At 40.2% G+C, this 27,814-nt stretch overlaps 1 protein-coding gene and 1 pseudogene across 1 annotated transcript; both read left to right on the top strand.

Moving 5' to 3' along the window:
- Positions 1-174: 174 nt before the first annotated feature.
- RBL2 (RB transcriptional corepressor like 2) lies at positions 175-27,677 on the top strand. Its single transcript, XM_033156778.1, has 22 exons — positions 175-759; positions 3,803-3,933; positions 6,652-6,852; positions 7,403-7,467; positions 11,136-11,264; positions 11,928-12,088; positions 12,179-12,243; positions 13,819-14,005; positions 14,755-14,921; positions 15,605-15,714; positions 16,035-16,138; positions 16,932-17,069; positions 17,238-17,402; positions 18,867-18,978; positions 19,311-19,586; positions 20,188-20,456; positions 22,885-23,061; positions 23,159-23,230; positions 23,712-23,814; positions 24,485-24,690; positions 25,672-25,836; positions 26,079-27,677. The coding sequence occupies exons 1-22, from the start codon at positions 403-405 to the stop codon at positions 26,247-26,249; spliced, it is 3,531 nt and encodes a 1,176-aa protein (XP_033012669.1). The 5' UTR covers positions 175-402; the 3' UTR covers positions 26,250-27,677.
- On the top strand, positions 10,190-10,654 carry LOC117050872 (annotated as a pseudogene).
- Positions 27,678-27,814: the final 137 nt, after the last annotated feature.

Genomic DNA, 27,814 nt, shown 5'->3' with positions numbered 1-27,814 from the left:
TTGTAGTTCCCAGAAGAAACAAACACTTCCATTTCCGTTCTCCTCCCCGCCGCTTTTGACTTTTAAATCTCTTGCGCAGACGGGAGCACGCTGATTGGCTTCGGGTGGGCGCGCCCTTACCCAATGAGCAGAGCGGTGAGGGGCGGGGCCGTGGGGGGTGAGACGAAGTGTTTAGATTCGAACGCCGCGGCGGTGGCGGCTGAGGGAAGGAAAGATCCAGCTCGGCATCGGCCTCTCTCTTTCCACCCAACCTTCGCTTCAAACGCACGAAAACAATCCGCTGCGCAAGCGCAGTCCGCCCCTGTGCGCGAGCCGCGGCTCTCGAGTTCGCCGGCGTTGTTGCGCGCGACTCTCGCCGCCGCCTTCCGCTCTCCTCATCCTCTCCACGCCCGTTCAGTGGCGATGCTGAGCGGAGACGAAGGAGAAGAGGAGACAGCCGCGTCTGCCTCCACAGGAGGGGGCGCTCCTTCGCCGACCCCCGTCGCCTCACCCCGAGCGACGACAGCGACCGCAGAGCAAGCGGGGGCCGCCATAACCGACGCCCCCGTTCAAGAAGAAGGAGCAGCGGACGGCGATGAGGAGAAAAAGGACGACGACGACGAGGAGGAGGAAGCGGCGGCGGCGGCGGCAGCAGCTGAGGCGGAGCGAGACACCCGGCAGCGTTACGAGGACCTGTGCAGCAGCCTCAACATGGACGAGCGCGCTCGAGCTGAGGCCTGGCTGAGCTACCAGAGCATGAGGAGGAATTACACCCTGGAGGTAGGGGGAGGGGCGCTAATCGGTGGGAGGGGCTTCAGTGAAAGGGGAGGGGCCTTTGCGGACGGGCGTGGTCACAAAATAGGACTTCATATTGGAAGCAGGGGGCTTTTGAGCAGGAACTCGGGGGAACTGAGTTCCCTTAACTTTATTAAATTAAATAATTTGGGGGTGGGGGGGGCTATAACGGATATATACCCAATGCCAGAGCCACAATCAGTTGTGGCCATTTCCAGTCCAGATCATTGTATGCTTGAGTTTGTCTTACATTTAGCCACTGCCCCTGGTGGGGAGTGGCACTGTGACTGGGCCCACAATAAACAAACAACTAACTTCCCCCACCCTTTTTTCCAAGAAAAAAAAAGCGCTGCTTAGCAGAAAGAGCTTTGGCAGTGGGCAGGGCTTGTGGTGGAGAGGTTTGGCCTTGACTTTGTAGAAGGGCAGAGTCATGAAGCAGAAGTAAATCTAGATAGGATAAGCTTAGACCAGGGTTAGGCAGCCTAAGGCCCATGGGCCACAAGCGGTCCATTGGGGTTGTTTAACCGGCCCACGAGCCGCTCCCAAACTGAGCCGCCTGCTTGGCGAGTCCCCATCCGCTGCGCTAAACCAACATGGCACGGGGACTCGCTTCTGCGGTGCTGGAAACTGTCTGCACTTGCACAGGCGCAGGAAATCGCATCTGTGCAGACACCAGAAATAATGGTTGCGCACGCTCACACACACGTGCAATCTGGCCCACAGAGGGATCTCCGTTGGAGTCAAGCAGCCCAGGTGAGGTAAACCTTCCTGACCCCTGGCTTAGACAGTTGGTGGGGCTTGTGGTAGAGGCAGTGAATTAGAAACAAACCTTGATTGGAGGGGCTTTGAGGGAAGGGTGTGTGTTTCCTTAGCTTGGATAGTGGGGTGGAGGCCATGAGATAGAATTATATATCCGACCAGAAAGGGGCTTTGACAGAGGTAGAAGTTACCCAATCGTGTGGACACTATGGTCCTCCTACTTTGATCAGATCCAGCCAAAATGGCAGATGATTAAGGATGGTGAAATTTATAGCTCACCAGCATCTCAAGGGCTGCAGGTTGTCTATTCCTGTTCCATTTACCACATGGCTATATGCCTCCTGTAATAATTTACCAGTCAAAATAGTTGTCTATAGTCAACCTCTTGGTTTTTTATTTCTAATCTTTTCCTCTCCATCCCAGTCTCATGTAACATACATGAATATGACACTTTTGTACCCTGTGTTAATTAATCCAGACGTTTTATGAATTGCTCTGTAGAATCAGAGTAAAGTAAAGGACCCCTGGATGGTTAAGTCCAGTCAAAGGTGAATATGGGGTGCAGTGCTCATCTTGCTTTTCAGGCCAAGGGAGTACTTCTCTGTAGGTGTACCGGTATTTTGAAGTGGATTGAAAGGGATGTGAAAGTGTAGTAGTACAGCACTTGATACACTTGGAAACACACTTTAGGAATGATAAATGAAAACACACTTTAGGAATAATAAATGAAAACACATTTTCCGAATGATAAATAAAATTACATTAAGAAAATAAACAGAAATTTAACTTGGAAGTTGTTATTTGCAGAACTACTTTCTATAAATCTAATGCTTTCTCTGAAAAGATTATTACTTTTGGATATTATCAATTCATGCTTTTGAGAAATGTAATTAATTCAACAGTAGCCCTATATTTCCCACAATTGCTTTTATTTTAAAGTTCTATTCTCTGGTCTTTTCCTCACCTATATATCATTACAATGCTAGACCAGTGAGGGCTGTCTTTGCAAAACTAACGAGACTCTGTATACAAGAAATGTTGAAAAAGCTTTCTTTGTATTTTAAAATGTTTTGCTTATTTAAAGCATGTTTATCTTGGCCCTCGGCCAAAAACCAGACTCCCAGAATGGCTTATAACTATCAGTGATAGGATTGTACCTGCTAACAGGTTTACACTCTAAAAGAGACAACACAAAAGGAAAAGGGATTGGAAGGGAGGAGTGAAAGAGAAAACTCAAGTGCTATTACTTGATTAAAGAATTACTGTAATGACCAGCAAAAGTAGAAAGATTTAAAGGGAAGGAGGTGCCAAAAAATGTACAGTGGTACCTCGCTAGACGAATGCCTCGCTAGACGAAAGGCATTTGCTAGCGAAAGGGTGCTTCGCAAGACGAAGTTTCCTATGGCCGCGACTTGCGAAACGAAAACGTTTTGCGGCTTTTTTTTTCTTTTTTCATAAAGCCACACTTCCTTCAACCGTGCTTCGCAAGACGAAATTTTCGCTATACGGCAGCACTCTCGGAACGAATTAATTTCGTCTTGCGAGGCACCACTGTATTTCAACAGAGCTGATGGAGATGCCCTGCAGTACTACCTCTCTCCCTCTACTGATGGAAAGGCTGCCCTTGCAAATATAGTCTTATATTTGCGTTAGTCTCTGACCTTGTTAAATATTTTCTGGTTCCCGTTGCCTCTTAGCAATTTCATTTCAGTGAATGCTACTTCTCTTACGTGGTTTGTTACTTCACACCCTCTGCTTTATAAGACTTTACTAACATATAAACTTGGATTCAAAATAACTGTGCAATAGGTTGTGTGTGCCCAAAGAGGATTTCAGCTTGTGTTTCTCCAATGCAGCTCCTCTGCCCCACACTGGATGGCAAATTGTATTTTAAACTGAAGGAACTTCCAAGAGGCACATAGATAATCCATATTATGCTAATAAGTATAAATAATTTTTAAAAGCTGGTTGTGATGCGGCCTTGATGCTTTCTGTTCAAAGAGTAGTTTAACATGCCATGATGTAGCTCTTTGAAACTTCATTCCACTCCCTGATCATTCATCTTATCTTTAGTTCAGGAGTGGCTAACGTGTAGCACTTCTAATGTTAGCACTCAACTCTCAGCAGCTCGAGTGAACATGGAGTGTAATCTAGCAACAGTTGGAGGGCATAGGTTAGCCACGCCTGCTGTAACAAAGTAAAGCCTATCTGTTTTAGACATGAGTTATAGAGGAGTCAACTTCTGCTTCTGCTTCTTTTAATGTAACAGGGAAATGATCTACATTGGCTAGCATGTTCTTTATACGTGGCTTGCAGAAAAGCTGTCCCAACAGTGAGCAGAGGAACCGTTGAAGGAAACTATGTATCTTTAATAAGAATATTGCGCTGCTCAGGACAAAGGTAACTTCTATTTTAACAAATCAGAAAGTTTTAGAATTGATACTAATGTGTGAATTGCTATAGTAAGTAACTAGTGAGACTATTATGATGACTTAGGCATGCTCTCTGGTCGTTAGCTGTATGGGGATCAGGGATAACCTTGCTATATATAATATTTCAAGTGACTAATCACTTTGACTTGTTAAAATTGCTCTTGCTGGTTTGACCCTTTGTAACAACAGTACGTTTATATTTATTTCCTGTCAGAGATATTTGTTTAACATTTATTTAAGTGTAGTATACCAACTAATAATACAAACATGCATCAATGACTTAAATGTTGGCATGAATAATTTTTGTACTGAAAAAGTGATTCACTTACATCAGCATTGTTCTTGTTCAGCACAGCTTTTCCAAAGTTCTGTTTTCTGTACCATTTCAGAATTATGCTTGAGGTGAAAAGTTTTACAGCAGAAGAAAAGAGAGAGATGCATTGAGTTAATCAACATGGCTAATTTAGGTCCATTAATTTCACTGTAGGTCTAGAATAACATGCACATGGTCACATACATGAACATAGTTGTCTGATCATGGATACTTAGATTAATTATAGATAGAAAGAGGGGGAATAATGGGGACACCGAACATGTGGTAGACCTGAGGAACCATTCAAATCAAATTAGAGAGATAGCTGAACAAAATATAGTCAGAGGCCCGAGTTGGCTTCACTTAATCTTTACCTAGGTGACAATACAAATCTGCATTTTAAGCATCTTATTTGCCAACTTTCATTAGCAGCCAAGCTAGTAACAGCTAGGTATTGGAAATTGATGCGACATTGACCACATGGTATAAAGAGGGCTGATAATAAGCTGTGACAGAAAAAAATAACCAGTAAACTAAAAATAGCAAAGGGAATGAAACAAAAATACACTTTTTCAGTGAACTGGCATGCTTTTATGATGTACAGTGTGAAAGAGGAAAGCATGGGACCACCTCCATATTGTAAATAATTGAGGTGGTAACTGGAATTGCCGTGCAAAAGCTATACAACTATTTAAGCGATGTGAACTCTGTTGTAATGTGACCTCATGTCTTCAGAAATGATGGGAGGGAGGGTAGATTTTGTTCCAATAGTGTTTCTTGTTTTTTTGTAATGCAAGGAAAAATTATATGTGTGTGTGTGTGTGATGAGAATCATTGGATTGGCATAGAGATTATAAAGGGTAAAGGGACCCCTGACCATTAGGTCCAGTTGCGGACAACTGTGGGGTTGCGGCGCTTATCTCGCTTTATTGGCTGAGGGAGCCGGCATACAGCTTCCAGGTCATGTGGCCAGCATGACAAAGCCGCTTCTGGCAAACCAGAGCAGCGCACGGAAACGCCATTTACCTTCCTGCTGGAGCGGTATCTGTTTATCTACTTGCACTTTGACGTGCTTTCAAACTGCTAGGTTGGCAGGAGCAGGGACCGAGCAACGGGAGCTCACCCTGTCGCAGGGATTCGAACCGCTGACCTTCTGATCGGCAAGCCCTAGGCTCTGTGGTTCAGACCACAGCGCCACCCATGTCCCTATAGAGATCATAGGTAAAGGCAATTAGAATGCACAGAATAAGCAGAAATGACTTATACTTGGATAAGATTTTTTAATAGAAAGTGGATGAGAAAACAGGTCTTCAGTAGCAAATATGCTTAAACACATTTCAGCATTAATATACTACAGCTCAAGAGTTTTGCAAGACAATTTGACCAAAAAGGGGGGGGGCAGGAGGCATGGCCAAATTTACTTACCTTCTCTGGAACATGCGGGGTAAAGAACTAGGTGAGAGATTATCACTGAGGGGAAGAAAGAAAGAAAAAACTAGGAAGCCAATCAGAAAGGGATACTCCAATCTGAATGAAAATTATAAAAGGGGATAAAAGACTATGGACTAGCTGCATGAGAAAAGGAAAGAGAGTAACTAAGTAAACGCAGGTGGAAGGACTGGCTCTCAGGTGAGACCTATTACTTAAGGCAGCCTGAGGTCACTTATGCTTGCAAGTTAAGATACTTTCATGCATTAGAATCAATATCTCTATATGTGTTGCTTTTTCTTTGGTGTGTGCTTTAGTTGTAATTATTGCTTTTAAATCCTGCTAACTTGTCTTATCTATCACTGCTTTGTTCAGATTGTGGGAGGTACTCCAACGGACTCCAGGTGTACATGCCTTTAAATAGGGTAGTATGATCTCTGTCGGGGTCATATTATCTCCCAAAAATTATGCAACCCTATGCCATATGAGGCAATATACTATTTTGCCTAGAAAGCATTTTTATAGCAAATTTCCTTAAAGTAGCCTTAGAGCTATAGGATGTTGCACAGTCTGTCATAGGATTGGCTAAGAAGAAATCACAAAATATGTGACTACCATAATTGAAGAGAGGCTATAATAGAGTTGAAAATGGAAACATCACACATGTTTTATGGGCATAACTTTGAATAAATGTTACTCTACTTAGGAGGGGGCAGGGTACATTCAGAGGAATAGACAGCAATGACACACAGGTAGTCATAGCTACTTGAATTTTAATATAGAAAAAAAGCTGTCTTTTGTTTTCCTAATTTATTATTAAAGCGATTGAAAATTAAGATTCCTTGCATATTTTCTATTGTAGTCATGCAAAGTTATATAAATCACAATCGGTTTTCAGAAACATACTTCATAAGACTACATTTCTGATAATCTAAATGTCTTCAGTTTGATAGAATTTTTTAACAAGATGAAGAAATGGGAAGATATGGCAAATCTACCCTCCCAGTTCAGAGAACGTACCACAAGATTAGAAAGAAACTTTACAGTTTCTGCTGTAATTTTTAAGAAGTATGAACCCATTTTTCAGGATATTTTCAAGTACCCTCAAGATGACCAACCACGCCAGCAGAGAGGAAGAAAACAAAGGTATGGATTTCTTATATTAATTAAGGTATTAATACATTGTTGTTTAAAAAACTAAGATTTGCATTCTGGCCCCATTTAATTGGAAGTAAGTTGCGTGTTAGCTTCATTGTAACCTAAGTAAATATGTTTAGTCCTTTTTGTTAGCTAACTTCTTAGGAAATGCTCTCCCCTTGCTTCGCTCACCTGCTCTAGTTCACCTGTCCCCTTTCTCTGTCCCCGCCATCAGTTACACTCCTGCTTCTAAGTGTCTTTCCAGGCTTCTGACTGATGGGCAAAATTAGATGGTCATGCATACTCTGTATCCTTGCCCTTTTTAATCAAACAAAGAACTATGAAGGCTGTGAGTGCTGCACAATCTCCCTTCTAGCCTGAAAGCTCCTGAGCTGTCAGTCTAGAAGGAAAAGAATAAGGAAATCTATGTGTGCAGCATTCACAGTACAGCCTGGAGTGTGTCTGACTTTTCTATAGGAGTGGTATATTTTTGAGATCCTTCATCGTATAAATGAAAATATAATAATTTGTTTCTTTTTATGGCATCATTACTAAAAAGGAGACAGCCTTGCACAGTCTCTGAAGTTTTTCAGTTTTCCTGGGTGCTGTTTGTTTATGCAAAAGGTAAGAACTGATGTTTAATATTGTGTTCCATAGCCTTCATGATACCCCTCCCCTCCTCACAAAGGAACCCATAGTGTTAAGCACATCAGTAATAAGATTATTTGTTTAGTATTTTTTTAAAAGAACACAAAAAAACCCGCAGCATCATTGTCTCAGTGATTTCAGGGTTTCCAAGAACAGTATCTTTCCGTCCATCAAATATTTGGGTAAAGAGGGATGTTTTTCAGTTCCTCTTGAAAGCTATTAAAAGGAAGACTCACCTCACCAGGGAAAGCATTCCACAAATTGGGAACCACTACTGAAAAAGCCCTTTTATTACGATTTTCATTGTGTTTTGTTTCTCTGAGCTTATTTATTTCAGTCAACCTTGCTCCCAGTTAAGTACGCATAGGATTGTATCTTTAGTACAGTCTTGCTTGTACTGATGTTTGGGTATCTCAAAATTGGCTGAAAGCTCTCCCTTTTAAAGCTTGATGGGAAAGAGCATAGCCATTCTTCTTGTTCTCTTTAACAAGCTTGGAATTATGAGTGTTGGTTGTTCAATGGGACACTGCTATTTTAACCTTGTGTATAGATTTATCTTGAGTGTCTCTAATTTGGTTGAAGGTATGAAGTGTCTATATAATTTGTGGAAGAGGCTTTGGTTTACACCCATTGTAGACTGTTGTCCTAACAATTCTTATACTCCTGATGGCTTAAATCAACTATAATACAGTGGTACCTCGGGTTACGTACCTGATCCATTCCGGGGTGCCATTTGCACCCCGAAAAGTATGCAACCCAAGTTTCCATTTTGTGCATACGCAAAAGCGCGATATCACGCTTTTACGCATGCGCGAACTGCGCAGAACGCTTCCGCATGAAGTGCACAGAACGCGACGCAGTGATCTTTACTTCCAGGTTTGCGGAGTACGCAACCCGAGGTATGACTGTAAAAGTACAAAAAAGTTGTTGTCTAAACTGAGTATTTCTATTGGCTTTAAACATCTAGTCCTACTTTATGTGCTGCTTTATTTGTAGTGATAACTGTTGTATATTTACTCAGTCAACCTTTTGACAACATTCTTAATCTGTTGTTACAATGTAAGAAAATAATATGAGCATCACAGCTCATTGAGATGGAATACAGTTCCTCGAATGCGTTCTATTTCAAAACCCACTATGAATTTGTTTTCAAAGGTAAAAAGAACTGTTATTTTCTTGCTGAGATTCCTACCAGTTGAGTAGGGGTGTGCAGAAGGTAGATCTCTGGATGATTTGAAGTAGATTGGCAAGGATTTCTGACTCCCTGTAGTTTAACAGCTCCCTGTGAACTGAATTCTGATACTCAAAACAAATTTCTTGACTCATAATTCTTTTCTTCTATGCCTTTTGTACCTGGCTCTGGATAGTGAAACTTGGGTTTCAAAACCAAAGTAAATATTGCAATCCTGAAATCTGTCCACTTCTGCAAGTAAAGTACAGAGTAATTGCTTGGACAATGAATCTAAAAAGGGAGACTGATGAAAGTAAATTTACTAGGATTATAGGGGTTAGTGTAAGAAACTACAGAACTTTTTGTCTATCTCTTTTTTATATTAACCTTTTTATTTTTAAGTATTAAAGTCATGCAATTTAATGAGCACTATTAATGAGCTGCTGTCTTCTAGCTGATTATTCAGTCAATGAGAACAAATTGCTTTTTTGTTGTTGCAAGAATGGCAGATACCTCCCATGAAATACTTAAGGCTTTAAAATGGGATAATGTAGCTTGTAAACTGTGAAATGAAGTTTCACATGCACAGGCTTCATTTGCTTTTGACAAATAGCCATGGGACCTTGTTTGCACTGTTTTTGAGGGTTTCTTCTGCGTTTATCCTGGCAACCACATTTCAAGGACAAGTTTGGGCTTGCCTGTGTGACCAGCTTTGCTTAAAGATAAGCACTTGTAACTTCCTTTTTCTGCACAGAAAGTAATATAGATTTATTGCTTACTACTTCTGGTGCCGATGAATTAGCCTCTTGCCTAATGTGTGTGGTAAGACAAGTGCTAAGGTACTGTAAGTATTAACAATACAGTTGCTGATGATTAGTTATTCTGCTTCTCAGATTTTAAGTAATTCAGTATTATCTGTGGTTTGTTTAAGCTGGAAATGTACTTTATTTGAGGCAGCAATTAAACAGTAGCAGTATTCTCAGATTTTTGCTATTTAATTTTTTAAAAGGAAAATAGCAAATAAGAAATTAGAGAGTAAAATGGCTGAACTTGAAATATCAGTTGTCCTAACACCCCTGCTTTGGAAATTACTATATATACAGTTTTTAATTATAGTATTACAGTATTAATGTAAAATATGTGTAATTTACATGACAACAGTTTTAAATCTTATGTCAGTAGGTGTCATATCCATGCATTTACATTTATAATGTATTTACATACCTGTTCCAGTATTGCATATGCACACAGATTAAGGAACACTGTTGATACTAAGCTGGTGCTCTTCAGATGTTGTTGGGAGTACACAACTCCCATTGAATTCTGACCACCACTCATGCTGACTGAAGCTGTTGGAAGTTGGAGTCCAAAACATCTAGAGGGCAGCAGGTTGGAGAAGTCTAGTTTATTCTATGAGAAATTTTCTAAGGATTGCACTCATCTTGTTAAAGTTTGGAGCACTTTTTAATCAACATTTCTTTATAATATGTCATAGGATATCATAACACAAATTGATTTCTAAACAGTGAGAACTTGGCGCTGTGAGTGGGCAGGATTTCCGCCGAGGTTGTGGGTGACCCTTCGGCGTCCTTCTGGGGAAGCGGAGCGAGGCTTGAGGGAGATTTGCGGTGATGGGGTGGCAGGATGAGAAGGGGCTGGAGGGCCGGAGCGGGGACCCTGAGGAGGAGGAAGAAGAAGAGCTTGTGGATCCTTTAACTACTGTCAGGGAGCATTGTGAGCAGATTGAGAAATGTGTGAAAGCTCAGGAACGTTTAGATGAGTGTAATGCTTGAGTGTCATTCAAATCCCATACAGAGGAGAAGTGTACAGAAGATCTCTTTGACTTCTTACATGCTAGAGACCATTGTGTGGCTCATAAACTCTTCAGCAAATTGAAATAAATGTTAATATAAGCCTGTGTCCTCCTCATGCATAGCTGATGAAAACCTGAGTCTGTTCAGTTTGAGTAAACATGCAGCTCTGCACGTGTGATATGAAAGTGAATGCAACTAGCTGTATGGTAATTCTGGGAGAATTTAAGAGTTGCCATCAGGATACATCTGTTATGTAGAATATTTGCGGCTGCTTAACAAAGTCTTTCTGTAGACTTCTGATATTAAAGATATTTCCTGTCAAAAAAATAAATAAACAGTGAGAACTTAAGTACAGTAAGAAAGGAATAATATTTTTACATTAACTTTGAAACTTCTAAAAAGGAGCATGTAATATTTCAGAATGCATTTGTATATTTACCCAGAGGGAATACTGAACATTTTCCCAGGCTTTATTTTTCAGTCAAATCTTTTTTGATAGTAACAATGAACGATGTATGTGTTTTTAAAAGATTCATGGGTAAAGGACTGTAAGGTAATATTGGTAACTGTCCAATCTTAAAATTTACAGTCATTTGCATTTTTCTGAGAATTCTGAAATCTTCTTAAATGTAATTCAAATCTTGTTTGTAATCTCTCAGGCAATTTCCCTATGATCAGTGATGACTTAGTCAATTCCTACCATCTGTTATTATGTGTCCTCGATCTAGTCTATGGAAATGCTCTCCAGTGCCCAAATCGTAAGGAGCTTCTGAATCCTAGTTTTAAAGGTACGTTTAAAAAATCTTTTTATAATGCTGCTCATGGTATGCCACTTGCTTTTTTGATTTGGCTTTGAATGTAGTGAACCAAATATTACACTGAAAGATTAGGTGCGCCACACTGAACGGAACTCTAAAAAGGATTGAACATAATGCAGGTTGTTCACCCTTTGGCTTTATCTGCACATTTAATTGTTCTCTAACTTTGCCATAGAAAAATACAGCAGGCCAAAGAACATATTGTTTATCCATACACAGGGCTGGATTGATGAAAAGTGAAGGGAGAGAGCATAGTTTGTATCATAGTCTTCAAGAAACAAAAATTCCTTCATAAAACAGGGAATTGATTCACACAAAAAAGCCCAAATGTTTGCCGCGGTGACAGCGATGGTTGGTGAATGAATACTGATTTTAAACTCTGAATCATAGATTTTAGTTGAGAAAGTGTTATTTTTAATATAAATAAGTATATAGGGAATTTTCAATTTTGCCTACTGCATCTGCTCCTTGGGGCTGATGTAGTACCTATTGCTTATGTTATTTCTGTTGTCTGGTCTTTGATCGCAATAAAGATTGATTGAGCGTTGGAATTTTTTTAGTAAGCCACGAACATGCAAAATACTTTTACTCCTCTCTTCCCCTCCCTACCCCCGATGCAACTTGATATCATAGGGCTGCCTGAAGACTTCCATAGTAAAGATTTTAAGGTGTTGTCTGAAACTCCTTGCATCATTGAAAAGCTCTGCTCCTTACATGATGGTTTAGTATTGGAGGCCAAGGGTATAAAAGAACATTTTTGGAAGCCCTATGTCAGGAAACTTTTTGAAAAAAAGGTATGTAACTAATTTTAAAACTTTATGCTTCATTAATGATTTGTCATTATTCCGTTGCTTGCACTTAGCACTAGTTCTGTTTTCTTGTAGATTCTAAAGGGAAAGGAAGAAAATCTGATGGGCTTTTTGGATCCTGGAAACTTTGGAGAAAGCTTGTGAGTTTTGTAGAACAATAGCATTGGTGGTCACAGAATTTGCTGAATACAGAGGTTCCATTAATTTGCTCTCAATCTATCACAACATCTCTCACCGCTTAGAGCTAAGTTTTGAAGCCCAGTCTATCATGCGTAATGGTATGAAATTTGCTCCTGTAAATCACCATATTTTGAACCACTCGCTTTTAGTTACTTGTGAAATCCTGAGCTATAATTTTTTAGCTTTCTCAAATGCATTTGTACCTTTTTAAGGTATCTTAAACAGGAGCATCCTTGACAAATTGCCTAAATGTTTGTATGTACAATGGTACCTCAGTTTAAGAACAGTCCTGTTTATGAATGATTCGGTTTTCGAACTCCGCAAAACTGGAAGTAGTGTCCCAGTTTGCGAACTTCACCTCAGTCTAAGAATGGAATCCGAACAGTTGAAGGGCACCAGCGGCGGGACGCCTCATTAGGGAAAGCGCACCTCGGTTTAGGAACGGACTTCCAGAACAGATTTCGTTTTTAAACCAAGGTACCACCACTGTATATATATGTTTATAAAATTTCTATCCCACCCCTTCTTCCAATCATCCATTTGCCTTTGAATGTGCACCAAAGTCCCAAGATTAGTTGAGTTTTCCTAGCTCTCTTTTCACCTTGAAATATTAAAAGTCAGTGGTTGGACCCTAGATTCCTTTCTGTCTCCCCCTTCTCCTTTAACCCCAAAATCTGCTTCTAGGGGTTGGGATATTTGGGGAGATGGTGTGGTGAGGAGGGTTGCAGATATCTCCTCCCCACCCCTTTCCTCTACTTTAACAAACGATCAACTTAAGATCCAAATCATTTCCCATGTTTGCATTATCATAACTTGGTTCAAGATGAAGCTGGGGGATGAACAAGCGTTTTGTCCAAACATGTAGCTGCTGCACCCTGGCTTAATATCTTGGCTTCAGTTACATTTAATGGAAGTCTTCCTGGTTTGATTGCTTGCCTGGGGAAGCAAGGAACAACACATCTGCATCTGTACCTGAAAGGTTAATCCATATCTTGGCTTCATAAACTGGAGAGGTGATAATCTGAGCATAGTAGTTCTGTCAGCAGTTTGATCTTATGCAGTTATCTGTTGGTTACTTTTTATAGTTCTCAGCAGGGCTTTTTTCAACTGGAACTCACCAGAACCCAGTTCTGGCACCCCTCAGGTAGGCACCATTGTCCTTATAAGAGAACAAGGAGGGGTGTTCATGATGAGTTCCAGCACCTCTTTTTTTAGAAAAATAGTGCTGATTCTCACTATTTAGATTGATGCCACAGCAAAAGTCTCATTTTTAATTATTATTTTGAGGAAATAAATGTTGGCTTAGTAGTTACAATTTGTAAAAGTTATCATAGAAGCAATCAAAGATCCAGCAGTTTTCTGTGGTAACACTTTGTAGAAATTCTAACCCTGTTTGACTTTTCTCATGACAGAAGCGAAAAGGCCTAGGAAGACCCTTTTCACTGAAATTCTTTCCTCTGTTATGTTGCAGTCACTTATATTTTGAGTACTCAACACTGTTTATCTCTCCCCCACCCCACCCCCAAATATTCTAGCAAAGCCATCAACAAGGCCTATGAGGAGTACATATTGTCAGTTGGAAATCTAGATGAGCGAATATTTCTTGGAGATGATGCAGATGAAGAAATAGGAACCTTGCAAAGATGCTTAAATACAGCCTCAGGCATGGAAACAGCCAAAAGAGTTCAAGTGAAATATAATCTGCAGGAGCATTTTGAACGAGTGAGTAGAGTGTGGTCTGTCGTGTGTTCTATTGGTGAGTTGTTGTCTGTCCTTAGAACAGTTATAGTAGCATATTGCCCATGGTCAGTAGATGACAGAAGTACATCTCTGGGTGTATTTGTGTTGCTCTGGTGCAATTCCAGGCCCAAATCAAAGTAAAGGTTTTAAGCTTAACAGTAATAACTTTAAGATCTGCTTCAGAAGATCTGCTGTGCTCACCCTCAGGTTGGCAAGGTGGGTTGCCAGGATGGAAATGCACTTCTTTATGGTGGCCCCGCAGCCATGCTGGCCCTTCTATTGGGCCAGCACCAAATCTCTATGTTGCAGACTTTGGGGAAGGCCCAAAGATGTACCTGTTGCAGATATGATGCTTGTTAACCAATTGAGGGTCTAACTCAGGCTTCCTCAAACTCAACCCTCCCAAATGTTTTTTGGCCTACAACTCCCATGATCCCTAGCTAGCAGGACCACTGGTCAGGGATGATGGGAACTGTAGTCTCAAAACATCCGGAGGGCCGAGTTTGAGGAAGCCTGGTCTAACAGAATTACATTCTCTCCAGTTTTGTTAAGTGTTGATTTGTAGCATTTTGAGGTTTTAATTTTGTACTACCTTTTGCTTGTAAGCTCTTTAGATGGCCTTTTACCCAGAAAAGCGGCCTAAAAATATTTTTAATCATGAAATAATTAATTGTATGTACTCATTGTAGTAACTTCAGTTCTTAAAATATTTTCATGTTGCTGCTGTTTAGGCAAAATCCTTTAGAATAGCAACACCTCTTACTGGTCGAAAGTATATAAAGGAGAGCGACCCGTGTACAAGTCCCATTTCCATAGCCACATACAGCTTGACCCGACTTCATACAATGCTGACAGGCCTGAAAAATGCCCCTAGTGAAAATCTTGAGCAGATTCTCAGGTTAGTAGAATCACTGCTTTGAAATGAGTTGGTCTAACCTTCCTGGAATATTACAGACCGGAAAACCAAATACAGAAAACAAGAATTTTTAGATTACTTGAAGGAGTTTGATATTATATTACTTCATGATACATAGTATTGTGATCACAGATGCATGAACAGCTTTGTCATCCCCCCCCCTCCATTTGTGCAGAGATACAGTTCTCTGGAGTAATTACCTTTTAAGATTACATGTAGCCTCTTTGTGTATAAGAAAGCATACAGTGTGTTCTTCTTATGCTTCCCTGTTCTTGGATGAAATAATGACACCTGTTTTTATAACTGGCATTTAATGGTATTGCATTAACATGGTAAATCAGTTTATTTGTTGGAAATGCAACACAACAAAATGTAATAAAATTAGCAAAACTAAACATGCACATTTCCATCTTGCAGTGGCATTTCGTGCTAGTCCTACTCAGAGTAAACTCATTGAAGTTAATGGGCTTGGCTAACATAGGTTTGTTAATTTCAGTGGGTCTACCCTAAGTAGGCCCTGGCTGAAGGCAGTATGTTAAAAATAAAATAAAATATATGAACAATGGCTGGATAAAAGTGGTATTACTGCATAGTGTTGTGAGGAACCATATCACTCATTTCTTCTTAATTTACAAATTAAAAATATTTCATTTTTTTCTGGCCAGGACTTGTTCCAGGAATCCTTCTTTGTCAATTGCCAACAGGGTGAAAGAAATGTATGACATTTATTGTCAGAGAACACCATCACAGGGAGAACCTGGTAGCTTCTCTAAAGGTAAGGCCATACTATGCTCTTATATAAAGCAACTTCTGTTGTGTTCTGATATTTCCAGTGATCCCTGTACACAGTGCAGCTAGTATTTGAAAGCTGCCTGACCATTGGACATGTGTTCTGTCCGAAAATTGATCCATCTGGAAATAGTGCAGTATAGCCTTATAATATAACATGTTTGGAATTTTTATTTGTTTCAATGGATTTAAAAGTAATTATTGTTGTTTGGAAGTATTCCCCTCCCCCATTATGATTCTTTTTAATGGCAGCTGACGAAATCTAGCCCAAAGTCTAGGTCTTGAATTTCTCTTCTTAATATGCAGAAATTGTTGGAAAACACTTTCGTCTTGCTGAGGTCCTTTATTATAAGGTATTGGAGTCCGTCATTGAGCAAGAAAAGAGAAGACTAGGAGATGCTGATTTATCTGTAAGTAAGTCAGAATAGTTCGCATAAAATTTCAACATCTTTTAGTTCAAAAGAAGCTAATACAAAATGAAATACTAAGCTACTATAAGAATTATGGTAATCATTCCATAAGCTGGCACCAATTTAGTCATTGTTTTCTGCAGGGTTTTTAAGATTGCCTAACCTCATAGTTTGTGTAAACATAATGTTAAACTCTAATGAAATTTCTGTTGCCTTGAGATCAAAGCAGTTTACCCTCTTCTGTACAATAGTATAACCTCTCCTCAGAGAAATTGCTATGTGAGTTGCAGTCTCCCTGACAGTGAATAAAATTGTCATTTAAAAATGGTCATATATATAAACCTTGGCAGTATTAAAAACATTTAATATTGTTGACAGGTATTGTTATCCCAGTTGTCCCAGAATAACCAACAGACACTGGCTGCATGATAATTCCATTGCACAGAAGGGATCTGTCTTTATAAGTGGATGAGACCTGAGAGGTGTGCATATTTCACAACAGATAAATGCTGCCTTCCTAAATTGAAATTAAACGAGGAGTCTGCGTGTGCAGGAGATTCATGAACATGGGTCTTCCTACCCTAGTGATTGGCCATAACCATGAGGTTTAGGAACGAGTGACGGAGACGGATTTGCCTGCTCAGTGTCAACTTCCACCTTACTGGTGCAAATTAGCTAGTGGCAAATTATATCGTGTTAGTTTTTTGAAAGGAATTGTTGAATGAAGAAATGTTTTTTGTGTTCTTATGCTGAACTGATTGAATTCTTCACTGTGCAACACTTTCTATCCTAGGGGATCCTGGAGCATGATGTGTTTCACAGATCTCTCATGGCTTGCTGCCTTGAGATAATTATTTACTCTTACAAAGCAACTGATAGTTTCCCATTCATCGCCGATATATTTGATGTTCCTGCCTTTCACTTTTATAAGGTGAATTCTTTTTTACCATTTACTCTGACTTCTAAAAGTCAGCAAGGAAAATGTTATAATTTACTAAGAAGTTAACACCTTTTAATTTTTAAAAATGCTATTGAATTTCATAGTAGTTTCAAAAACATAACGATGCGTGTTTGTTTAAACTTGCAATATTTGTTATAGGTGATAGAGATTCTGATTAGAGCAGAAGATGGCCTTTGCAGAGAGGTAGTGAAGCACCTCAATCACATCGAAGAGCAGATTTTAGAAAGTCTGGCATGGAAAGTGGAATCGCCGTTGTGGGACAAAATCAAAGAAAATGAAAATAAAGTTCCCACATGTGAGGAGGTAAAATATGAGGCTTATCTGCCGTGTGTGTGTATACTTCTTTATTCAGTACTTGGGAATTTATTCTTCCTGTTTAACCAAAATGGGAAGGATTTAGTCTCCATTCATCAGCTGAGAAGCAGAGGGTTGACTCCTGTTTTTGCAGTCTGTCTGAATTGAACCCCACACACCTGTCAGTTACCACCAACTTAACCCTAAACCAGCACTATCCAACCTATTACCCTATGGAAGTTTCAGGCTACAGCTCCCATCATCCTTGACGGTTGGCTATTCTGGCTGGGGCTGATGAGAGCTGTGGTCAGCACTCATTGCCCCTCTCCCCTACCCCATTCCTCTACTGAGGCAGCTCCTTAAAAACTGTGTGCGGTGTCTGCCAGCAGTGCTTTTTCTTGTAGTCAGTGAAGCTATTTAGGATACATGGATTCAGGTGTTCTGTCAATTCTACATTAAAGCTGCCAGCAGCTTGGCCTCTGAGAATATAATGGGCACAACCATCCCTTGAGTCTTCATGCCCTGCTATTGGTCAGTAATGGATCCTCCTTTCTTTTAGACATCAGTTGATTTTTCAGTATCTCCTTTTCTTTGCCCAGTGAGAGCAAGAAGGTGAGTGCAATGCAGGGAGACTATTTGCCAGCAGGCTTATCATATAGGTTTAAGCAGACTTTCTTGCAGATCCAGCTCGTTGTCCCTCACTACTTTCTGCAAAAAAACACTGAACCAGCAATTTTTAAGAAAATCTAAAGATGTACATTGTACATCTTTAAGAAAATCTAAAGATGTACATTGTATGTAAATAAGAACTATTACCTTCCAATGTGCCCAACTGATCTAGTTATATTAAAATGTCATTGAAGTCTGTCACAGCAGTCCAGGATTATTACTGGAGTTTCTGGCTCCTGCATGAAGTATCTAGAAAACAGATTAATCGTGTTTATTTAAATGGTACTGTAGCTGCAGTCTTGTACCACCTTCCTGTGAGTAAGTCCCATTGAATTAAATGGGACTTGCTGCTGAGTAGACATGTATAGATCACACAGTAAGGCACAGTTCAGATGTCATGTTTCTATGAGATTGTGTGCTTCCCTGTTCCTACGTGTTTATTTATTTAAATAAATGTATGGTCTTTTTTTTAAAAAAAAAAATGGATCACATTAAAATCCCCCTTCCCAGTCTGCTTATAACTGGAATTTTCTATTATATTTAGATCCCAGCTTACTATTGTTACAGCTTCCTAGGGTTTTCCAAAACTGTTGTTCAAATCTTGGGTTGTAGGCAAGGCTGGGACATCATTAGCCACAGTTTGCACCAGATTAAAACCATGATTTGGAGCAATTTTGGTAAATGGAGAAAAAATTCTAAAAGGCCGCAAAATGTTCCTTTAATGGCTGAACTGGACTACAGAGAGCAACATTTTTTTAAAGAGGTTTTGCGAGGATAAAAAATGCATGAATCTTATGTTTTTAGGTAATGCCATCTCAGTATTTTGAAAAGTCAAATGGGAACAGTGTGGCAGGTTCCCCTTTAACCCCAAGGAGACTGAATGAGATTCGTGCTGAAACTGGAACACTGGGAAAGGGTAAGATTTACTCAGCTTATCACAAGGTGCATCTTGTCTCAGTGTTTGCACATCAAGAATATTACTACTTAAACACCACCTCTTACTGGTCAGGGCATGATCATATTGGGAAAAGGGCCTGAGGATGATGATAATCAGCTGTGACTTGTGTTGGCGTATTCACAAGGAGCACTCTCTTCCATGAAATTGACATAGTAAAATAATCTGACAACCTTGCCACATCCAAAATGTACATGAGCCCTTAATCTGATGTTTTGAGTGGAATTAAACTTCTAACAAGAAGCCATTGGATTACATGCAATTCTCCCCCCACTTTCTTTGTCAATCTGCAGGCCTTTCATCTTCTCCAACCACGCTTTATGAGAGATACAGCTCTCCAACAAGTAACCCTACGAGGAGAAGGCTCTTTGTTGATAATGACCCCCCTACTGAGGCCACTCGGACTCCTGTGAGGGTCTCCCAGCAGCCCGTGATCAGTACAATGTCTGTTCAGAACGTCTCCACAGAAACAATACCTGTCACTCCTGTGCCTGGGCAGACTTTAGTAACTGTAGCGACCGCAACTGTGACTGCAAATAATGGACAGACAGTTACAATACCAGTACAAGGTAAGGAGGATGCATGGTCTTTGCTAGATGTAGGAAATAGCCACTACGGTGGCTCCCAGTGCCATCATTGGGGTGAGGATTGTAGTGAAGTGGGTGAATCATATAATTGAAGAGTTTGAAGGTACCGCTTCTCAGTAGGGACCCTCTTAGGAGTTTCTCCACCCTCAGAAGGGGGGGCAGGATGGCGAGTGGCAGCCCAGAAGAGAGCATACTCTCTGGCAATCCCTAAATAGTGGAATTCCCTCCCCACGAAAGTATGTTTGCACCTTCTGCCATAACCACCTGCCATATAATGAAGGTGCAACTTTTAACCCTGACCTTTGACACTTGAGGTGTCTATTTTTAGACCAGGGTGAGAGGGTCTGTGGGGTAGAAGTAAGAGAGTAAATAATGTCCCCAAAATTCAGACTTCCCAGTACACAAGCTACTTTCAGCCCCAGAAGCAAATTGGCTTCCCCCCTTTTTCTCAAAGTTCAGTATGTACATATTCATATACTTCCCTAAGTAGTAGGCACCTTTTGTTCCAAATGTTTCTGGATTTTCTCCCAGCTGTCCCTTTGCAGCATTTATTATTTATCTTCCTTTGCTCTTCCTTTTACAGGCATTGCCAATGAAAATGGGGGAATAACTTTCATTCCAGTCCAGGTCAACGTAAGTGGGCAGGCCCAGCCACTGCCCAGTTCCATCCAGCCTCTCAGTGCCCAGACCCTTGCTGGGACTCTCAGTACTCAACAAATGACTGGCACAGCCCTTCAGTTACAAGGCCAGTTCCAGCAGATTGCCCTTCCCGGGGAGCGACAAAAGCAGCAAATGGGCAGTAGCAGTGCTAAGTCCAGGAAGGCCGGCTCACTCTCACTCTTCTTTAGAAAGGTACATCCAGCGTAGAAAATCACATGTGTCACTACAGTGCTGACTTGGCTGGAAACCCAAGCTTTCTTTCTTAGGGTAAGAACATCCTCAGACAGGGAGATGTGTATGATAAACTCAGACCATTTTTTTTCTAAGTCCACTCTGCCCATCATAGATAAGAGTTCAAAATCCACATTGTTCTAGAATGATTTTATTGCAACATTCCTCAGTCATGTTCAGATATACTAGTTTGAACTTCATGCAATCTCTTACCTTTTATGATGGTAATTTAGAAGAGGTTGTTGTGCCTCTCACATTTATACAGAGAACCACCCCATAACTGCTTCTGATTGATTGATTGAATCTGCAAAGGGCATTTTTGGCTGCCAGCCAGCCAAATATTCTCCCAGAAAGGGGTCTCTCTTTTCATCCCTCCTAACCCATTTTCCACCCCCATGGCATTCCCTGGCTTTGCATTCCCATTAAAAAGGGGAGTTTGTTCTTGCTTGCTTGCTTTCCAGCCACCTTTTTGAAAAATAATAGTTGAAATGAAATTTTGTTGATAAAATCAGGTATATAAGCTTAAGGAATACAACTCACATATGTTAGGTTTGTGACCATAGTAGAGCATCAACATTTTTTTGTATCAAATGTTCATTACAGTCTATTGACTAAGAAACAAAAAGTACAAAATAAAAAACCCAGCCTCAGTAGAACCTGTTATTAACACTACTCACTCCTGAACAGGCTGGCTATTGCTCGGGCAGGTCAACTTTAGACAACTGCTTTATGCTCAAGCATATTATTGATAAATATTTAGCTGGAATTGTCAGACATGTTTATGTGGCTTTCATTGATTTGAGAGCTGCTTTCAATTCTATCTTTTGGGAACAAACTATAGTCTTATGGGGGTTGATATGCAGCTTTTCAAATGCATAATGATGCTATATTCTGGCACATAGAATAAATGGAGGGCATCTATCTGACACTGTTCCAGTTACAAAAGGAGTAAGACAAGGATGTCTCCTTGCCCCCCCTTCTCTTCAATATATTTATAAATGATGTAGCTGAGTTTCTAAGAGGTGAGCACTGTTTTCCAGTAAAAATCAGAAATATTTAGTCCTCCTTTATGCAGATGATGCAATCCTGATTTCCTGCACCCAATTGGGCTTGCGCAGACTGCTGAATTGGTTGCAAGAATGAGCATCTTACTATAAATTACCAAAAAACTAAAATTATGTATGGTATTTGGCAAATCCAAGGAAACTCAAAACTGGTCACTCGGTGGAAATACACTGGAGCAAGTATTTTCTTTTAAGTATCTCAGTGTGGTCTTTCAGTGGACAGGGAAATGGTCTGCACAGGTACAATTTAGCACCCTATTAGCTGGTAGAACTTGAAATGGACTATTACAATTCCACCGTACAAAAGGGGGCAACTTGGTTCAGCCTACTTTAGAACTTTGTAAGACTAGGGTGTTGCCAAAGTTGTTATATGGAGCACCACTGTGGGCCATGACTAATTTAGATCACTGGAGATAGCGCAGAACAAATTTTTACAAACTATCCTTCTTAGGAACTCCTTTATGTTGGCTCATCCAATCCGCTAATGGAAGGACATTTAGTCTTGTCTGTGTAAAGGCTATCATTTTAACATTTGGTAAATCTACCTTGGCAGGAATGCATACAACGGAATTTTTAAAAAGCATTAATTTGTTAGATTGACAAATCTTGATCCCAGAAGGGAAGGTCGTCTTTTGTAAAAACGTCTTGTTGTCTGATGTAGAGAGGTATATATCCTTTAGAACATCCACATTTCTTGCCACGGCTTTATAAATTTGTGTAATAAAACTTAAAGGCGGAGTGGGAAATGATTTATCTTCTAAAGGTCGGGGAGTAAAAATGTAAACCACTATTAGTAGCAGTATTCTTGTTATTATCATTTTTATGTGTGTAATGGCTATTTGCTAAACACAATAAACCAAACTGACTAACAGGGACTAACAGTCATAGCAGTTTTGAGAAGGAAATGACAACCTTCAGACATTTTGCCACTTGTTTAGTAATGATTTATTATCCCTTTCAAGGAAGATACTTCAAAAGGGTCTCTTTGAATTGATCAATAAACTTCGTCTTAAGAATTATGCATTTTCTTAACTCCATTATAAAATCCACAGTAATAGAACAAACAACAGACTGTTTCAGTCTCTGAATGTTTACAGCACCTATCCTTGGCAGGATCGTGGGGAGGGTAAAACATTAAAACAGAACAACAAAATGTTCTCTTACACTTTCGTATAGTTAGAAAATTTAGATATGGCATACGTTTGTTAAAAATACCAAGTTAGGACCAGTGACCTTAGTGTACATGGTCCATTAACAGATATGAAACACAGAATTTTATAAACACCTAATATAGGGTAATTCTGACAGTCTCCTCTCTCTATTAGGTATTCCACTTAGCAAGCATTCGTCTGAGGGATCTCTGTCTCAAACTGGATATTTCAGATGAGCTGAGGAAGAAAATATGGACATGTTTTGAGTTTTCACTGGTACAGTGCTCTGAACTCATGATGGACCGGCATTTAGACCAGCTCTTAATGTGTGCCATTTATGTAATAGCAAAGGTAAAGCTTCACAAAAAGTACATTTTGAGGGGGGTGCTAAATAACTTGAAAGAAGAGAGATCTAGTTAAAGCAGTGAATCCCCCTCTTGTGTTTTAGGTTACAAAAGAAGACACGTCATTTCAGAACATCATGCGCTGCTATAGGACCCAGCCACAAGCTAAGAGCCAAGTAAGCAGGTTTTCGTTTGTTGGTTGGTTTTAAACCAGTATGCATTAATGATCTTTTTTCCTTCTCATTTCAGCATTTAAAGTTTTTGATAAATATAAATCAAATAAAACATGATAAATCAGATCCCAGTCAACTGAGGGCACTGGAAAACTTCCCAGGACCCTACCCTGCCTGCCCCCCAGAAAGTCCACATCAGTGTAGAACACCCACTGAATATAATGACCCTAAGTTAGTCATGCCCATTAATTTCAGTGGGTCTGACTATGTGCAGTGCATACAGAAATTGATCATTGCTCACTAGGAATGTCCCATTGGAATGAATGGTCCAGGTCATGATTTCAACAGTTTGTATAATTGAGCATATTTAGAATTTTCCATAAAATAATTAACATTTATATATAAAGCCATTGTTTATATGAGACAAGGGAGTAATCTTCTGTAATTCTTCTCTTTCACCTACTACAACTGTGGCTTTTGGAAGGTGTATCGAAGTGTCCTGATTAAAGGCAGAAGGCGAAGACATTCAGGCAACAGTGACAGCAATAACCAGCAGAATTCCCCGACGGAAAGAAATAAGGATAGAAGTAAGTGGCAGTAATGTTTAGAATTTTGATGAAAGATTTGGCCCCTGCGGTTGCCCCACCCTGCTCTAGCTGAAGGAATCCTGAAAAAGGATGCAGCCATACATGCAGTTGCTTGAGAACAAGCCCCATCGAGCACAGGAGGGCTTATTTCTTTGACCATGGAGAGGACTGAACTGCATGTGAAGATTGGAATACTCTAGAGCAGTGATTCCCAACCTTTTTGGCTGTGCCCCACCTAAGCATCTCTAAAATCCCGATTGCCCCTCCCCCTGACATATAATTCTTATTATTCAAAAAGTGAACTCCTATTCACATGGAGGAAGCCTAAAAGGCCATTCACTGTTAACTCATTCTCGAATTGCTCCCCTAAAAATCGAATTGCCCCACGTTGGGAATCACGGCTCTAGAGTGTCCCAGGCTTCCTGTAAGCTTCTCTTAAGCTGCCTGCAAGACAGTTGTCGAGCAGAAAGAGCAGCACTTAGAAATCCTGGCATTCCAACAAAGGCCATATGAAAAAGCAGCTAGATAATCTGTACCTGCTTTAAAGCGTTATTGGCTGGGACTTTCTGATGATCATCCAGTAGCAAGAGGAAAATATTGTTATGTATGTTTTGTTTAGCAAATTCTTTTGAACTTGATAAAAAAAAAAACTTCCATTGTGCCTTTACAGCAAGCAGAGACTCCAGCCCAGTGATGAGATCTAGTAGCACCCTGCCAGTGCCACAGCCCAGCAGTGCTCCCCCTACTCCAACACGCTTGACTGGAGCAAACAGTGAAATTGAGGAAGAAGAGCGTGGAGACCTGATCCAGTTTTATAACAATGTCTATAGTGACCGAATTAAAGGCTTTGCCCTGAAGTACTCTTCATCCAATGGAGTAAGAAGTCTTTCCTGCTTCGTAATAAGTCTTATTAATGTAAAAAACAACAACCCCAAAACAACAACACTTTGTGGTCCTAGAAATAAGGGTCCATTGCTGCTTTTAAAATAGTACCATAGACAGCAGCAGTAATGCTTCTGAATACCGGTTAATGGAAACAATGGGAGGGGAGAGGGCTCTTGTGCTTAAGTCCTACTTGTGGGTGTCCCAGAAGCATCTGGTTGGCCACTGTGAGAACAGGATGCTGGACTAGAGGGGTCACTGGCCTGATCCAGCAGGTCTTTTATTATGTTCTTGTGAAGGATACATTTTGTTTTTGTATGTTAACCTCAAAAGGACATTTGGGGGGCAGGTACAAACTATATTTATACCACATCTAGATTATTATAGTAAAAGGTCTATGTCCAGCTCTGGAAAATGCCCTGCTTGTAGGACTTCTTATTTACTCTGCATATAGACATAGTCTGTTATGCTAGGGTTGAGTCTCAAGCAGCAAAGCTTTAGCAATATTTGTTGCTTTTGAGTTAAATATTGGGGGGGGGGGGCCTTCCAAAATGCATCTCTAGATGTAAAATAGTGTTGCATGGGTGTACAGAGTAACATGAAACAAGACTTCTTGAACTGAACTACCCAGAATGGTTTTAAAACTAGTTACCATGTCTTGTTCTCTATAGGTTTGACACTTGAACATCTTTGACATTTGTATATTTGTTGCATTAGATAAATGCACACTGTGGAACACAGCATTCACTTTAGTTTTTTATATGGTAAATGCAGGTCCTCTAATATTTCCTTAAATATTGAAATAAATATAATCGAGTTGAGTGCTGCTGAATCTATTCCAGAATGGTTATCCCATTGTATCTATCTCAGCCTTATTGGTGCAAAAACAAAAAGTAGCAATAACTCAAATGCATAACATCTGGTTTCTCTGCTGTGTGGAAAACTGCAGATTAATTTGCTATCTTTGTATGACAGGCTGAAGCTCCTCCCCTGTCTCCATATCCTTTTGTAAGAAGTGGCTCTCCCCGCAGAATACAGCTTTCTCAGAATCACTCGATTTACATCTCCCCTCACAAAAACGAGTCTGCACTTTCTCCACGTGAGAAAATATTCTATTACTTTAGCAGCAGCCCATCAAAGGTAAATGTTCACTGTTGATCTCCAAACTCTTCCATTAGCTAATAAGTTAAAGTTTTTAACAAGCTTAATTTTAATGAACTAGCATATAATAGTATATACCATTTTCTTTGTAACGTCGTAGCTTTTTGAGACTGGTTTTTTAATGTATGTGACACATGAATCAGATTCAGAAAATAAAAATTCCCTATTTGACTTGAATGAGAAGTAGACAGCATTCAATTGTTCTTTGTGGTATGTTTCAGAGGCTTCAAGAGATCAACAGTATGATTCGAACTGGGGAGACGTCAACAAAAAAGCGTGGCATTGTCCTGGAGGAGGGGGCTGAATCGCCCGCCAAGCGCATCTGTCCAGAAAACCACACAGCCCTCCTGAGGAGGCTACAAGACGTGGCAAATGACAGAGGTTCTCACTGACCTGGGGTTTTATTTGTTCTTTTCCATCTGTTATGTTGCTAGTAGTGACAGAGCTTGCAATCCTAATACCTTTGAGGCACTTTCCATGGAGAAATGAAGTACGGTATTTGAGCCTTTTCCAAGGATGTGCTGCTTCTAGTACCAGGTGCACTGCAACTCTTGAAGAGGCTTCAGTCTACCTTACACCAGAGGACTGCAGCGCTATAATCCTACTGAGCTGGGAAGAAGTGGAGACTGTTTCCTCCAACAGTCTTGATGCTGGGACAGAAAAAGGTCACACCCTCTCTTAACTTAGGCTATGTGAGTGGCAATAGCTGCAGTTAAAACCAGAGCTGTTTTAATTTATTGGCTTGAAGTGACTGATAACAAGTCCAGTAGGAACCCCACTGATAACTAATTTTCCTACTAAATTGAGAACATTATTTTTTGTGTGCTTATTTGGTAAGCCTATCAGTGTAAGGCTTGGAATTTGTTGTATTGGGAAGGAAAGGGTAATTCAGATGGTGATGATGGGACTGATACTGTGACCTTGGCTACCTATTTCAGGAAACTGGCAGTACTGATGGCTCCAGCACACATAGCAGGCTGTAGTTAAGACTACATTGGAGCTAGACTAGAAATTGTATTTTAGGCAGTCTTTAGGAAAAATTAAGGTCGTTCTTTCCTAGATGTCTTTTTCATGTGCTCTTCCAGTAATTAAGATAATGGGGGGCACTTTATGTATGTACAACACTTTGGTTTTTAGCTGTGCAATGTTTTAAGTGAATTCCTACCCAGAGTAACTCTTAAACAGCTCTAAAGCATTCTTTCGAAATGCGGATTAGAGGTGTGGCTACTTCACAATGGCACTTTTTAAACAAAATTAAATAGCCAAACCATAATATACAAGTTGTGCTGAATTGCGTAAATTGTATTTATTCTCAAAGTGCACGCTGGTAATGTTCAGCTTCTATATGAAGATTTTCTAGGGTGTAATTACTAGCCTTCCCACTTGAGCAGCTGTAGGCAGTGCCTCCAATAGCAGCTTTTGACATTAAATTACTCCTTTTGGAGAAATGACTTACCATTATGTGGCAACAATGCAGGGATCCAAGTGCACTGCAATGCTTAACCTATATTAGACTGTTTTTTACAAATTAGCACTTTTAAGAAGAAAATGGTGACATGGACTTGCCAGCAATCAGTCTGCACAAGGCAAAGCAGCTGAAATTTGTCATGAGCAAAACAAGCAAAAGGAGGCAGTGAAAAATGGTGCACAACGGGCCATCAAATGGGTGAGTTTTAGAGTAGTGAGATTACTCTTTTGATAACTGCCAGTGTTTCTGAACAGTGGCCATATTGTGTTTTAATGCTGGTGTACAAATGTTTGCAGCAAATATACAGCAGTTTCAACCCTTTCTAAGATAAAATCAAAACTGTTAAAGCCTGCAGCGTTTTACTTCTGCTTTGTTAGGTTACCAGCTAACACATACACTTGTAGTTTCTAGAACTTCCACCAGCATTTATCTTAGGATATTGATTTATTTTGTGAGTAATATTATACCCTTGTAACTGGAGCTTCCTTG

Source organism: Lacerta agilis, chromosome 8 (assembly GCF_009819535.1).
Source record: "Lacerta agilis isolate rLacAgi1 chromosome 8, rLacAgi1.pri, whole genome shotgun sequence".
NCBI classification, from domain to species: Eukaryota; Metazoa; Chordata; class Lepidosauria; order Squamata; family Lacertidae; genus Lacerta; species Lacerta agilis.
This window is presented reverse-complemented; position numbering and strand designations above follow the sequence as displayed.

What these genes read in the sequence shown, in the direction of transcription:
- RBL2 (XM_033156778.1), top strand. Translation starts at nt 403, where the DNA reads ATGCTGAGCGGAGACGAAGGAGAAGAGGAGACAGCCGCGTCTGCCTCC. An exon ending in AAGTTCCCACATGTGAGGAG is followed by an intron (nt 17,403 to 18,866) that starts GTAAAATATGAG and finishes TTATGTTTTTAG; the next exon opens with GTAATGCCATCTCAGTATTT. An exon ending in TCTCACTCTTCTTTAGAAAG is followed by an intron (nt 20,457 to 22,884) that starts GTACATCCAGCG and finishes TCTCTCTATTAG; the next exon opens with GTATTCCACTTAGCAAGCAT.